The sequence below is a fragment of the Neofelis nebulosa genome, chromosome 2, assembly GCF_028018385.1.
Source record: "Neofelis nebulosa isolate mNeoNeb1 chromosome 2, mNeoNeb1.pri, whole genome shotgun sequence".
NCBI classification, from domain to species: domain Eukaryota; kingdom Metazoa; phylum Chordata; class Mammalia; order Carnivora; family Felidae; genus Neofelis; species Neofelis nebulosa.
Window position 1 is genome coordinate 102,940,662 of NC_080783.1, and position 13,357 is coordinate 102,954,018.

General features: G+C 55.7%; 1 protein-coding gene across 1 annotated transcript; it reads right to left on the reverse strand.

The window, feature by feature from the left end:
- Window positions 1-10,158: 10,158 nt before the first annotated feature.
- On the reverse strand, window positions 10,159-13,010 carry C1QL2 (complement C1q like 2). The gene is made up of 2 exons (XM_058715491.1): window positions 11,603-13,010; window positions 10,159-10,938 (listed from the first exon to the last, which is right to left on the reverse strand). Exons 1-2 carry the CDS (start codon window positions 12,284-12,286, stop codon window positions 10,759-10,761), a joined length of 864 nt encoding a protein of 287 aa, XP_058571474.1. The 5' UTR covers window positions 12,287-13,010; the 3' UTR covers window positions 10,159-10,758.
- Between the last annotated feature and the right edge of the window lie 347 nt (window positions 13,011-13,357).

Below are 13,357 nucleotides of genomic sequence, written 5' to 3' on the forward strand. Positions count from 1 at the left end.
AGAGAGAAAACAGCTTCCAGCGCACCTGAGAAAGTATCCAGTGAAATAAAAGTGCGAAGCTGCTGCCGGGCCACATCCAGGTCTCCGCACCCGTGTTTCCAGGGCGTCGCGATTTCAGGTCCCTTAGGCAACTCCAGCCCCCGTCCTGAGATATCGCTTCTCCCAGTCCCTCACTCCATCATGCAGTCCTCAGGACTGGACCCCACCCCACCCTCCAGCCCACCCCAGATACGAACTCCAAACACATTTCAAAGAGAGGCAGCCGCAAGTCTACTATGCGTGTTGGCGACGAGGGGACTGAACCAATGGCATAAAGTTCTTTCCGTTGTGGCATAAGAAGGGCCCAACAAAAGAGGTGTTCTGAGCCACATAGAGCACTACTGCAATTGATGCTGTTGTCCACCCCCCCACCGATATACACAAGCACCCACATACACAGACGCCCCATCCCACACAGAAGCGTCCTGGCCACAATAAACCTCCAGCACATTCGCCCCCAACACCCATCACTTAAACCACACCTGCCTCAACATATACACATTCTATATGCACACATGCACAAACACACTCACACTCACTCGCACACACGCATCCAGGGACCGAAAGGCTCCATGAGACCCCTCCCGGAGGCGAGTCCCACACCCATGCCCTTGCCCATGCTGCTCCCTCCCCTCCAGAAAGAGGGACCTCCGGCTCATGCCAGTCCCCACCTCCATGTGGCCCTGCAAATGATGGAAGCCTGCATGCCTCTGCTTCTCCTGTCCTCGCCCTCCCCTGACTCCCCTGAGGGAGGAGTCACTCCCTCCTCTGTGCTGCCTCCTCCCTGCTCCGGGTGACAGGTTCCCTGCCCTGGGCCCTGGTCTGGTTCCTCTCCTTCACTGAGAGCCTCTGCAGGACTGAGTTTTATACCTCAGGGCCCGGGACAGAGCTCAATGTAGATAAATCAATACATCCTTGGAGAAGGAGTACATAACCGGCAAATCTTCAGTACGTGAGTCTTTTCTGCTCAACCCCATTGTAACCTCACAAGGATGATGGCTATAATTTCAATGGCAGAGCCGGAATCAGAGGTCACCCCCTCCAGGAAGCCCTCCTAATCACTTAAGTCCTTCGCAGGTCCTCTCACTTCCAGATAGAGATCCCCTATGCCTAGACTTGCCATCTTAGGACCCTTTCCCCTCTGAGCATGGTCTCCCCACACACCCCAGCATCTCTGTGGGGCAGAGGAGGGGCTTTGTTGCCACAGAGATCTGGGCTCGAACTCGGGCTTCATGACTTCTTAGCCGTGGGTCTGTAGTATAGGTCAGTTAATTAACTTCTTTAGTCTTAGTCCCCTCGGCTCTGAGATGAAAAGAATAACACCCACCTTGCAGGGCCGTAGAGCTCTAAACGAGGTCACGCTAGTCACTCGCACCTTCCAGAAGGTACCGGATAATGGAGGGAATGCTATCGCTCTTCTCGATAATTATTATTCCTGCCACCCGCCAGATGGAAAGAGGGTAGCAGCCAGGTCCCCTGCCACAGTGCTGGGTGCACGGTGGATACCCACTGAGCAAATTTTTGAATAGAACCTGTGGCAAAGCTGGTTTGCAAAGTCTGGAGGCCAGCTGACCTCCCCCATCAGACCCTCTGCCCTCAAGCAGTGTCTGGGTCTCTGGGGTGAGCCTCCAGGAGCTAGGGAAAGGAAGAAGAAACCAGCCTTCCAAAGACTCGTAAGGTCCGTATTGATCTCGTGGGGGCAGGGCAGGCCTCGAAGGAGGCCAAGGCCTGGGCTGCGTGCCCTCAATATACCCTCTCCAATGGGCTGTGATGAGCCTCCCCCCACCCAGCCCTGGGAGCTTTAGTGGGGATTAGTGGGTGTTCTTACTATGCATGGCAAGAGACCCTGAGCCACTGGGCTGTGCTTGTCAATTTGAAATCAGGCTGTGATAGAGCTAGGCCGTCAATGGGAGTTTGCATATTCATGCAGCAGAGCCCTGAGATTTAGTCATGGCTCCAGGCCCAGTTATGCAGGGGCTTATTAGCCTGGGAGTCAACAAGGGAGCCCCACCGGGATCTGCACAGGATCGTTGCAGACACAACCAGCGTGTGGGGACCAGGCCAGGCACTGCCTACCACGTGCCTCACCCTCTCTGGGAGGCCGAGACATAAACAGAGCGAGAGGCACTGGCTTGAATTCCGGCTTTGATATGACAACGGTTGAAAATGGCCTCTCGCCTCCTCATCTGTGAAATGGGTGCGACTGCGTTTACCTCACAGGCTTCCTGGGGGGATCGCAGCCATGCTTGGGAGATGCCGTTGGTGACCCCTAAGCCACTGACATGTTCATAGATACTGGCTGTTGACACTGACATCCTGCCTCTTCTCCTTCCAAGCAGCCTTGGAGCAGCCTGGGTTCGATGCTTCCTGACGTGGGTCAGCTCAGGACAGAAGGGAGCAGCCCTTAACGACACCTACCATCCCCAGGGCTCAAGCACTTACTCTGTGCCTCCTCCTACGTCCTGACATCTCATTAAATACTCCCAGCCATCCATGTGGTGGGAAGACTGGCCTCATTTTACAGATGGGGAAAGTGAGGCGTAGCCAGTTAAACATCGGCCGAAGTATAGCAGAGCCAGCTTATGATGACGGTGAGTTTGAGTCCAAGTTTACAGACTGCTGTGGAGCTCCACTGGGTATCAGTAGCTTAGGAAAGTGGCAGGTGGCATAGGCGGAAAGTGACTTTTTCAAAACAAGTGTTTGAATGCAGATTATGACTTCCTATTACACATCCATTGACTCGTTCATTCCCCCGTTAGCCTTATAAAATAGACAGCATTTTGTGGAAGAGGAAACCATAGCTCAGAGAGGTTGTATGACAAGCCTCAGATTATCAGTGGGCCCGCACGAAAGACAGGGCTTTGGATTATAAATTACAGAGCCTAAGACCTAAGCTTCACATTTGGGGCACTACCCTGCTGTGTGATCTTGGGCAAATCCCCGGCCCTCTCTGTGCCTCGACCCTCTCCAGAGTTGTTGTGAGAACTTTTGAGCTATTTAACTTGCTGAGCCTCACTTTCTTCCTTGTCTAGATTAGGCAAGATAACACAGATAAAGGGTTCAGCTCAATAAAAAAAAAAAAAAAAATGGTTAAAACCACATTGTGTTTCTTTCCACTCTGCATCTATGACCTGGTTGCTTTTAAAGGGTTGAGCTATTTTCGTGCTCGCAGTTGCTACCCACTGCTCTGTCTGGTTCCAGAGCACACGTCAGATGCCCAGTGTGGCCTGGCATCCCTCTGCCAGGGTCAGTCTCTTCAGCTGGCCTGGAGTCACCAGGCATCAGAGGAGAAGGCCCCACCCATCCCGCCTTCGTCCCCCATCCCCTGGTACAGGGACTAAGGGAGAGGCAGCAGCACCCAGCAGAGGAGAGGGCCATTCTCCAGACCTCAGGCCTGGGGACCTGGGGACACAGCTGAGTAGCCAAACGGGAGCCTAGGTCCTGTCTGTTTCGCACTCACGAAACCGCCCTCAAAAAACTGCGAAACTCTGCATCTACCTGGAAGAAAAGACCTCTTAACTAATTCCCACAAAGACCCACAGGGGCAAGCAGACACACACCATTAAAAAGCACAGCTCTGCCGATCAGCTGCCCAAGAGTCACAACCAAAAGCAGTATTCTGTCTAGGAAATCCTCCGGCACCATCAGGGCCCCGGACTCCAGTCACCCTGCCTCCACGAACCTTCTCCCCTCCTCGGATATGCTGCATCTTTAACAAGGTTCCAGTGTTGGAAGGAACACAGGCAGCAGACAAGGACCGTCCTAACTGGAGCCCAGGAATCCCCGAGCTTGAGGTGTCCGGCGTCTTCTCAGTCTCCTCCCGCCCCCGTCACCCTTCGCACACGGCCACAAGTTCCCTCCCTTGTCCCTGGGCCAGCAGGAGCCAACCAGGGCTGGCTGGAGTTTATCTCTTTCCTCCATTCACCCAGTCCCAAGGAAGGGGCTGCTGGATGGGGATGATACACCAGGAGGCAGACGGTAAGAACAGGAGGGGAAGCGCTTGAATAATCTACAGACTGGATAAAGGCACCGGTTACATTGCTTTGAAAATAAGGTGGGGGGCGCCTGGGTGGCTCAGTCGGTTGGGCGTCCGACTTTGGCTCAGGTCACGATCTCACTGTCCGTGGGTTCGAGCCCCGCGTCGGGCTCTGTGCTGACGGCTCAGAGCCTGGAGCCTGTTTCAGGTTCTGTGTCTCCCTCTCTCTCTGACCCTACCCCGTTCATGCTCTGTCTCTCTCTGTCTCAAAAAAAATAAATAAATGTTAAAAAAAAAAATTAAAAAAAAAAAGAAAAGAAGGTGGGATTTTCCCATGCGAGGGTAGAACCCTGTATCAAAGTGGATGAGCAACCCTGTGAGCAGAGGCTGTTCCTCTGCCAGCAAAGGAATGTTTGGAGGATTTGTTTCCACAAGCTGAGTGCATTGTCTGTGGGACCATGACGCATACCTCGGACAAAAAAGAAATGAGGCACGATGTGCCCCTGAGAGTTGCTCGGGAGAGATCAGTAAGGGAGAGAGCAGGTGCAGAACAGTGTTCAGAGAGTTTTATATTCTTCATGAGCAAAACCACACATAGGTGCGTTTGCGAAGTCCGGAAGAATACGAACCGAGCCGTCAGCAGAAATTACCTCTGGCAAAGGAGGCTGTATAATACAGGAGACGGCGAGTTCTTAATTTCCGTCTTATATTTCTCTATACCGTTTACATTCTTCGTCAATGCCTCTTGTGTCAACAATTTTTCAAACTAGTGTTTCTCATGTGAAGAAAATAGAAGACTCCTGACAGTGGTGGGTGGCTCAGTCTGTTGAGCGTCTGACTTCGACTCAGGTCTTGATCTCACGGTTTGTGGGTTCGAGCCCCGTGTCCGGCTCTGTGCTGACAGCTCAGAGCCTGGAGCCTGCTTCGGATTCTGTGTCTCCCTCTCTCTCTGCCTCCTCCCCCCAGCTCATACTTACTCTCTCTCTCTCTCTCTCTCTCAAATAAATAAATAAATGTTAAAAAAAAAAGAATCCTGACAGAAAAAGCACCAAAGTACCCCACTAGAAGTAAGGCTACTGCCCAAACAGTCCCAGACATTTGACAGACCTCCCGGAGGCTCTGGGGAGGGAACTTAAATCAGCCCAGAAGCCACAGTGTGTCAGTGGTCATAAATTCGTGACAACTGGAAGGTTCTGCTGATTTCTAGAGCTGTAACCATGGCTTTGAACGTTGCAGTCAGTGTTTCTTTCTATACAGTCCTCCCCATTCATCCAAACCTTACAAACTCAGGGCCGCTGAGTGGACGCAGGTGGGGACAACAGCAGTATTCACCTTGCTGGGAAAATGCCCTTGATCCCGCTAAGAAGTCAGACACCTGAGTGGAAGTCTTTTCCAAAATCAACCCTCTCAGCATCCTCCAGGATTCCCCCGTGCATGCATGCATCCATCTATCCATTGATCACATAAATTTTTATTGGGCATCTACTGTGTACCAAGCACAACTCTAAGTACTGGGCGAAGAGGGGAGGTTCAGTGGTGACCCAGACAGAGGTTAGGTCTACCATAGTGAAGCCTGCAGTCTGTGGGGAAGACAGACAACCAAACCGTGGTATGGGCAGCACCGTGGTAGCGAAGGTCACGGTTTTGTGGACCCTCAGGGAAGGGGCGAAGAGGAGACCCTCGGCCACAGGGGGAGGCTGGGGGCCAGTGGAAGACCTGCCAGTTGAGCCCTGGAGGGGTAGAAGCCAACCCAGAGGGAATAGCATGAGTGGTGTGTGGAACAGCAAGAAGGAGGAGAATGAAAAGTTCTGGAAACTAGCTGATTGCCGTATCAGGGGAGAGCGGACACATAGGGAGCCTCCACAGAAAGGCTCTGATGCAGCTTTACCTTCAGAGTGCTTGATGGGGAGGCTTGTTTGTATCAACGCACCCTGAGTATGGTTGGTCTTTAAGATCTCACCCCCCCTGCCCCGCCCATATCCCCAAAAAAATCTGGGGTCTGGGGTCAAACAGATCTCAGCAGCAGTCCTGGCCTTCACCTTGGGCAAGTCTCAAAAACCTCTCTGAGCCTGAGTTCCCCATCTGTAAAGTGGGGCTGGTAACAACATTTACTTCCCAGAGACATTTTGAGGAAACAGTTGTGCCCTAGCACCAATTCCTGGCACATCATAAGGTCTTAATAAATAAAAACTGTAGTTCTGCCTGGATTGGCCATGATTTGGTGATTGTCAAAGCTCAGTGAAAGGCACACGAGAGCTCATTGTACTATTCCATTTTCTTATGAGTATTTCTGACATTATTATGGTAAAATTTGTTTTTAAAAACGACTGCTCGTATTATTTACTGCAATTGCTGCTATGATTCATGCTCCTCTGGGGAGCGTTCTCCTTCATTGAAGGGAATCAGAACATGGCAATAACAGGAGACCAAAACCTTCCTCTGAAATTCTTCATTTCCACCTGCCAAGTTCATTCTCCCCGACAGTCAGAGGGGCCCTGAGAGAGACCCCGCAACCCCTGGCCCATCCTGATGCCGTAAGTTTGCTCCCATGCCAACATCAGAGCTTCAAAATCAGGTATAAAAAGGAACTATGGAAACTCGAATTTTATTTACTTTTAATCTAAAAAGAAAAATCAAGCATTACTAATACTTCAAATATGGATTGAAGCTGTGCACGCAGGGAATTAAGGTGCACAGCCTTACCCGTGACACATAAAAGAACATATTCTCTTGCCTAAGGTTCTGGAAAAAACGGCGAATCGAAGAAAACATATGGATTAACCCTTGTTTCTTTTCGTTCCAGTGAGAGGAGACCTTTCTCCAGCTTGGTTAGCCCGCTGAAAGAAAGTTACTGACTTCAATGGGTAGATCCGTTGATGAATACAAATACACAAAGATAGACTTTTTTTTTTAAGTATGGATTGACAGTAATACACATAAATTATTCACAAGTCAAATACATAGATTGGGTGTGAGTGCTCAAAAAAATGTTTGTCCAATAGGACTCATGATCAGTGAAGTTTGGGGCAACTGGTCTCCATAACATGGCCCTCCACGGCGTCGTTACATCTCCGTGCAGAGGGGGGGCCTGGATGCTTTGTCTTGGGCGCCCAAGAAGACCACCTGCTCACATAGATAGGAGGAAAGTGTAGCAGACAGCGTAACTTCTCTCCAAATTTCCAGGGCCAGGTGCTTATCTCCCGCACTTCGGACAGTCCTGAAATAATTAGTCACATAGATGTAAACTGGGAATCAAGAAAGGGGCCTCTTGCCAACCAGGGACAGCCACGGTCGCTGCAGCACAGTCCTCTGCACCTGCAAGATGCACCCCCCCCACCCCCGGCCACCAACAACAACAACAAAAGGGAGAAGGGAAAGCTGTTATACGAGAAGGTGATCAATAGACCCTAAGGAGAAGGGCGGGGGGAGGTTGCTGATGGAGACATGTAGATCCAAATAGAGCATTTGGAGTATGGAACCTAAGCGTCCTCCTGGACCATCAACACTGACCCCAAGGACAGAATGTCCATGCCATCCTCAGGAGTGGGAGCCTCTGTCTGGAGTGCTCTCTGCGGGGAGCCTGGGCCAAAGGAGCAGGGCTGGCTCCTCTTGTCTGACCCTTTGAGGGGGTGCTGAGACTCCCTACATCGGGGGATGTTAGAAAGGGTAGGAAGGGCATCTCACGCATGCGATCTCTTCCCAAAGGCCTGTGAACTCTGGGTGGTAGATGTGCTTGGTCTGTGCCATCAGGCAGAGGCTCAGCCTGGAGGTCAAGTCCTGGTTCAGCCTTTCAGCTTTGTGAACTTGGGCAAGCGACTGGAACTCTGGGAGCCCTCATCTCCCCACCTCCCAAAGGGACAGGACAAAAACTTTCCTACTTCCTGGTAGATGCCAGTATCATAATCCCAAGGACGAGAAGGGTAGGTGTCTGGAGCAAATGGTTTCTGGCATATTCCAGGCGCACCCCACGACTGATGGCACGCAAGGGCGGCAGTGGTGACAGTCCTGGTGTCCCCATCCCTCCCTGCCTCCTTCTCGGGGCATCCTCCAGAGATCATAGCATCATGGACTTCAATGAGTCCCGAGGGACCTGCCCGGGACTTGGAGGATGTGCAGACACAGAGAGAGGTTGTCCTGAGCTGGTGAGCTCCTGCCTCCAGTCTGCCACCTCATCGATCTGTCATCCTCTTAGCAGCTGACACCTTCAGCAGCACCTCCCAGCTGCCTGGGCATTAGAATTGCAAGAAACCCAGCTGCACTGGGGAATACAGATGAATCTCAGATTCAAATTCGTCTAAGTATTGTGAACAGCCAGACCCGGGCAAGGCGTTTCTACTGCCCTTCTACCAAAGGGGAGTGGTGGGGGTTTTGTTAGAAGTACAAATTGCTTCTTAATGCGGAGGATAAAGCTGCACCTCCTTAGAAATTCCTCCTGCTCCCAGGAAAGCCACCGCTGCATGTCAATTTTAATTTTTGAAATTTAAACCGAGGGCTTTGTGCCTAAGCTCCATTTCATCGGAAGAAGGGGAGGAATAAGTCAAAAAGGATTAAGGGCCCACGGGGGATTGCAGATCCATAGCAATTAGACTTCATTTGGGTCTCAGACATTTGGTTTTAATCGCATTTCTGGATGATACCATCGACAAAATATCAGAAATTGATACGGATGCAACTGCACATGGGCCCCGAATCTGCCCTCCCCTGTTCCTGGCTCAGCTGGGTTTGGGCTCCACAATTGGGGGTGGGGGGGGTGGGGGGTAGAGCAGGGTGGGGTGAAGAACTGGGGTTCCTTCTGGGTCTGGAACTAGGGAGATGGTGGTGTGTGTGTGTGTGTGTGTGTGTGTGTGTATTTGTTTTCCCCAGCTCTCTTCGAGTACTTTACCCCTGGCCTCAAAGCAGATGCAATCATCACTAATATTCAAGAGAATGCCAATAAAACATTGTTCAAATAAAACAAGAACCTAAAGAGGAATAGTGAAAGTGACGGGACTCAAGGCAGGGGTGTCATTGTCTTTCAGATGGGACTCACAGCTTTCAGCTCTCTCCAAGAACTAAAGTCAAGCACAATGTGATTTGGGAGCCATGAGACACCGTCACATACCACATTGACGTGGACCTATGACTACGCGTGTGTGCGCGTGTGTCACCTGGATCAGCGATGACAAACACATCATATCCACACGAGGGGCATGTGTGCACGCGCACGTATTTCCAGTTTTGCCCGGGGGCACGCACTGTGGGGTCGCCTCTGCACACACACTCACATTTCCCTTCAAACCGCTGATCCCGATACGCTCAGTAAGACCTGACAGGTTGCTAGCTGGTTATTTTGTAGACAACTGACTGTTTAGTGGAACTCAGGGCCTTAAAAACAAAACAAAAATGGAAAAAGAAAAAAAAATCAAAACCATGTGGGGTGTTTTCCTAAACTCGTGAGTACGGAATAGTGCCGGGAAGTAGAGAGGGGAGACCAAACAAATACATTCGGGTTCAGAACAGGCGTCTCACCCCACCGTGCAAACAGAAGGGAAGCCCCCCAGAAAAAGGGTGTCCCTCCCCGATCGATCGTGTCTGTCTCACCACACGGTTCTGCGTCAGTTCAGGGAACTGATGGTCCACAGAACTGCCTCTGTTTACCAGCTCTTTTGAGAGATGTGGACCTAGCCGGCGTGTGAGTAAATGGACTTGTGCTGAGTATAGTATGCGCTTGAGTGGGTGTATTTCTGCCGGGGGGACTTCTGTGCTTCCTTTTGGGGCAAACATCTCAAAGATCACCTGCTGACAAGTGCCTCGTTCCTGGCTCCCCCTCAAAGAGGTGCCTTCTCTTCCCCTTCCTCCTCCAGAAACGCTTGCCCCTTGACCTCCTCCCACAAGGCTATCCTCTCCTCTAGCCTCTAACTACCCACCCCCCTCCTCTGGGCTCTTCCAGTTAAAGGCTGCCGTCCAGGGGAGGACATCTCCAAGAGGAGGGAGGCTGCTACCCTACTCCCCACATCTTTTCACCTAGCCAAGGTGGCAGGGCCAAGGCAGCGGCTGGCAAGCAGGACACAGATGAGGCTATGCAGGGCCCAGTTAAGGTCCTAATGTCAAGGTGGATGTCTGGAGGCCGGGTCCTGGGGCCGCGCAGAGAAAGAGTCAGAGCCCATGGTCTAAAAACATAATTTAATGCATCAACGTGGGTCTGACCCGGGAGTGTGGTGGAGAGGTGAATTTTCCGTTTGCTGGGATTCTGCTGCGGGTGGTTTTGGCTGATGGACAGGGAAATTTGCACAGGTATTTTGGGGTCACGAAGAAGGATGCCCCAGGGAGCTCCTGCTCACTTTGGCCTACCTCGATGGCCAGGGCTGGGAGCCCTCCGTCTCAGGGCACTCGGAGAGGGAGGAGGGCTGGAAGGGCAGGCCTCCCGCCGGGCCTGTCCAGTCCAATCAGGTTTGCAAAGTCTGCACTGAGCTGCCTCCACCTCCGGGGGTTCAGGTTCCCGCTCACCTCGCCACTAGGGCATCCCCTTCTCCCTCCCCAGGTTGGGGACAGGGACCGGGAGGACAGCCCAGAGCTGAGCGAGCTTGGTGAGTTGCAGACACACTGAGGTCTGGAGGGGGGCAGGGAGGACAGCAGGGATGTGTCTTTTCCATAGATATCAGGAAGAGTTATGAAGCGAGAGTGGTCCTCTCCAGCCAGGGAACAGCTTTCCGCCACGGGCCCAGGGCTGCCCGAAGCCACTCCACCTCGCGCTGCCTGCGCCCCTAATCCGGGTACAGAAGAAAGCCGGAGAACGTGCTGTATTTGTTGTTATTGCCTCCGTGCGCCTTGCCTCCGTCCAGCTTCACGTACACCTCGTCCCCTGAATCGAGGTGCAGCACCACGCTGTTACTGGCGTAGTCGTAGTTCTGGTCGGCGTCCTGAGCGATGGCGCTGGCCCGGACCTGGGGGCGAGCCGCCAGAACAGGTGGGCCAGGGCACCTCTGTCTGGGTCTTACCCAACCCCCACACGGCGCCCCTCAACCCCGCCGGCCTCTGCCCCAGGCTCCAGGGTTCACACTCCCACCCAGGCTTCTCTCTCTCTCTCTCTCTCTCTCTCTCTCTCCCCCCAACTTGGCCAACTCCTTTCCGGTCCCCTCCTCTCTCGGCAGCCGGCAAGTCAAGTTCAGGAAGGAGGAAGAGAGGGGGATTCATAAACCATGACCCAGCGGGGAAGGGGCAGAACCAGGGGACAAGGGCCAAGAAGAAAGAAGGCTGTAGGGCAAAGGGCGACGGGGGCGCCAAGGGAGAGCTAAAGGAAAAAGGGAGGGCTAAAGGAGTCCGAGGAGCCCGCCGGACTGCCAGCGGTTACACGAGCAGCTGGAAAGCGCACTTGGGGTGGCGGGGTCTCTGGGCGCTCCGGGCACAGCCTCCCGCGCCACCCTCGGACAAACGCGACCAGGGCGCGTTGGGAAGCGGGAGGCTGAGGCGCGCTCCGTCCCCGGGGCTCGCTTGGGCGTTCGCGAGTGGGGAGAACGGAGTCTGGTTTCCCAGGCGGTTTGGAGCGCGGGGTGGGGACGAGAGTCTGCGGGGGTTTGCGGGGGCCGGCAGGCGTGAAGGGGTACTGACCTGCCCGTTCTTGCAGAGGTCCGCCCACATGCTGGTGCCGTCGCCGCCGCGCATGAGGATGTGGTAGGTGAAGAAGTAGATGCCGCGCACCTGGCAGCTGAACTTGCCGGTAGTGGGGTCGTAGTGATTGCCGAGATTGGTGACCACGTCGTCAAACTTGAGCACCTCGTAGCCTTCGTGGGGGCTCTTGAGACCCACGTAGAAAGCGATCTTGGGACCGCTGAAGGCGGCGCTCAGCGCGCCGGTCACCTCGCCTTCAGAGTCGCCACCGCCCCCGGTTCCGCCACCGACCACCCCGACACCGCCTGCCGTGCCTGCCGTCAGCTGCAGCCCGGGCAGCCCGGGCCGCCCCGAGTCGCCCTTCTCCCCTGGGGGACCCCTGGGTCCCGGAGGGCCCGGCTCTCCAGGAGGCCCCCGCGGCCCGGGCTTGCCGGGTCGCCCCGGGTCGCCCTTGGGTCCCTGGATGAAAGGGGGAGGGGGGTTGGCGCTCAGGTCTTGCATGACTTCCAGGGCGGCAGTGCTGGGTCCGGGCGGCGGCGCCTTGGCTCCCGCGGGCCCCGCGCCGGGTGCGGCGCTGTACGGGTCGCAGATCATGCGGCAGGTGCCCATCATCTCGTAGTGCGCCGCGCCGGGGGGCGCCGCCTGCAGCAGCAACGGCACGGCGATGAGCAGCCCCAGAGCCATGGCCAGGAGCACGCCGACGGCCGCCAGGCAGGCGCGCCGCCGCCGCTGCCACAGCCGGGAGGCGACCGCCACCAGCTCCTCCTTGCCGCCCGGGGAGGTAATGGTGGGGCGGCGCGGGCGGCCCCGCTCCCCGCGCTCAGGGGCCGACTCCGCGAGTCCGGGCCGCGTCCCCGACGTGGCGACCCCCTGCTCCGGGCGCCCGACCACTTCTAGCGAGAGGCGCCTCGGCCCCGGTGCCGGTGCCCACCACGCTGGGGCTGCTCGGGGAAGCCGCGGACCCCGGCGCGCATGGCGGGGGGCGCCCAGGCTGAGCCCGGCGCCCCACGGGTCTGGCCGGCGGCGGCTGGGGAGCGACGGGTGCGGATGCGGCGTCCCGCGCGGGCTCGGCGGCGCTGCCTGGTGCCCGGCTCGGCGGGGCTCGGCGGGGCTCGGCGGGGCTCGGCGGGGTGCGGCGCGCAATGAGGGCGCCCCGGCTCCGTGGCGCGCTCTGCTCTGCTCTCCCGCTGCTCGCTGGCTCCCGCGCGGAGGGGGGACCCAGCTACCCTGACGTAAGGAGTCCGGGGCTGAGCGGCGGAGGCGGCGAGGCAGCGCGCGCTGCCATCACTCGGGAGACGGCGCCCTCATGTCATCAGCCCTCGGTCCTCCTCCTATCCCGCGGCGTCCTCGGCAGAGGCGGCAAAGGCGCGGTCTCTCCTGCGGCGCCCGGGAGCCACAAGTGGGCGCAGCGGGCGCTGCCCGGCCCCCGCGCCTCAGACACACCCACCCGCGGCGGCCCGCACGCGCCTCCCACCCACCGCACACCAACGCCCACGCGCGCACTCACGGGCGCACCGCAACGCCTCACCGCCTCGAAGTATCCCGGAACCCCGGTGCCAGCAGGGTCCTTGGTGGGTCACCTAATCCACCCCCCTGCCAGCAAGCAGGGCCCGGCTTCCAACCACCGAGTCCAGGGGCAGCCCAGTCCCGTGAGGCCCTGGAACGAAGGACTTTCCAAAAGCTCTCCTGACTTACCTTCTTCAGAATGAAATCAATCTTGCTTCTGGAAGGTGTTTCACGCCCGTGGCCCGAGGA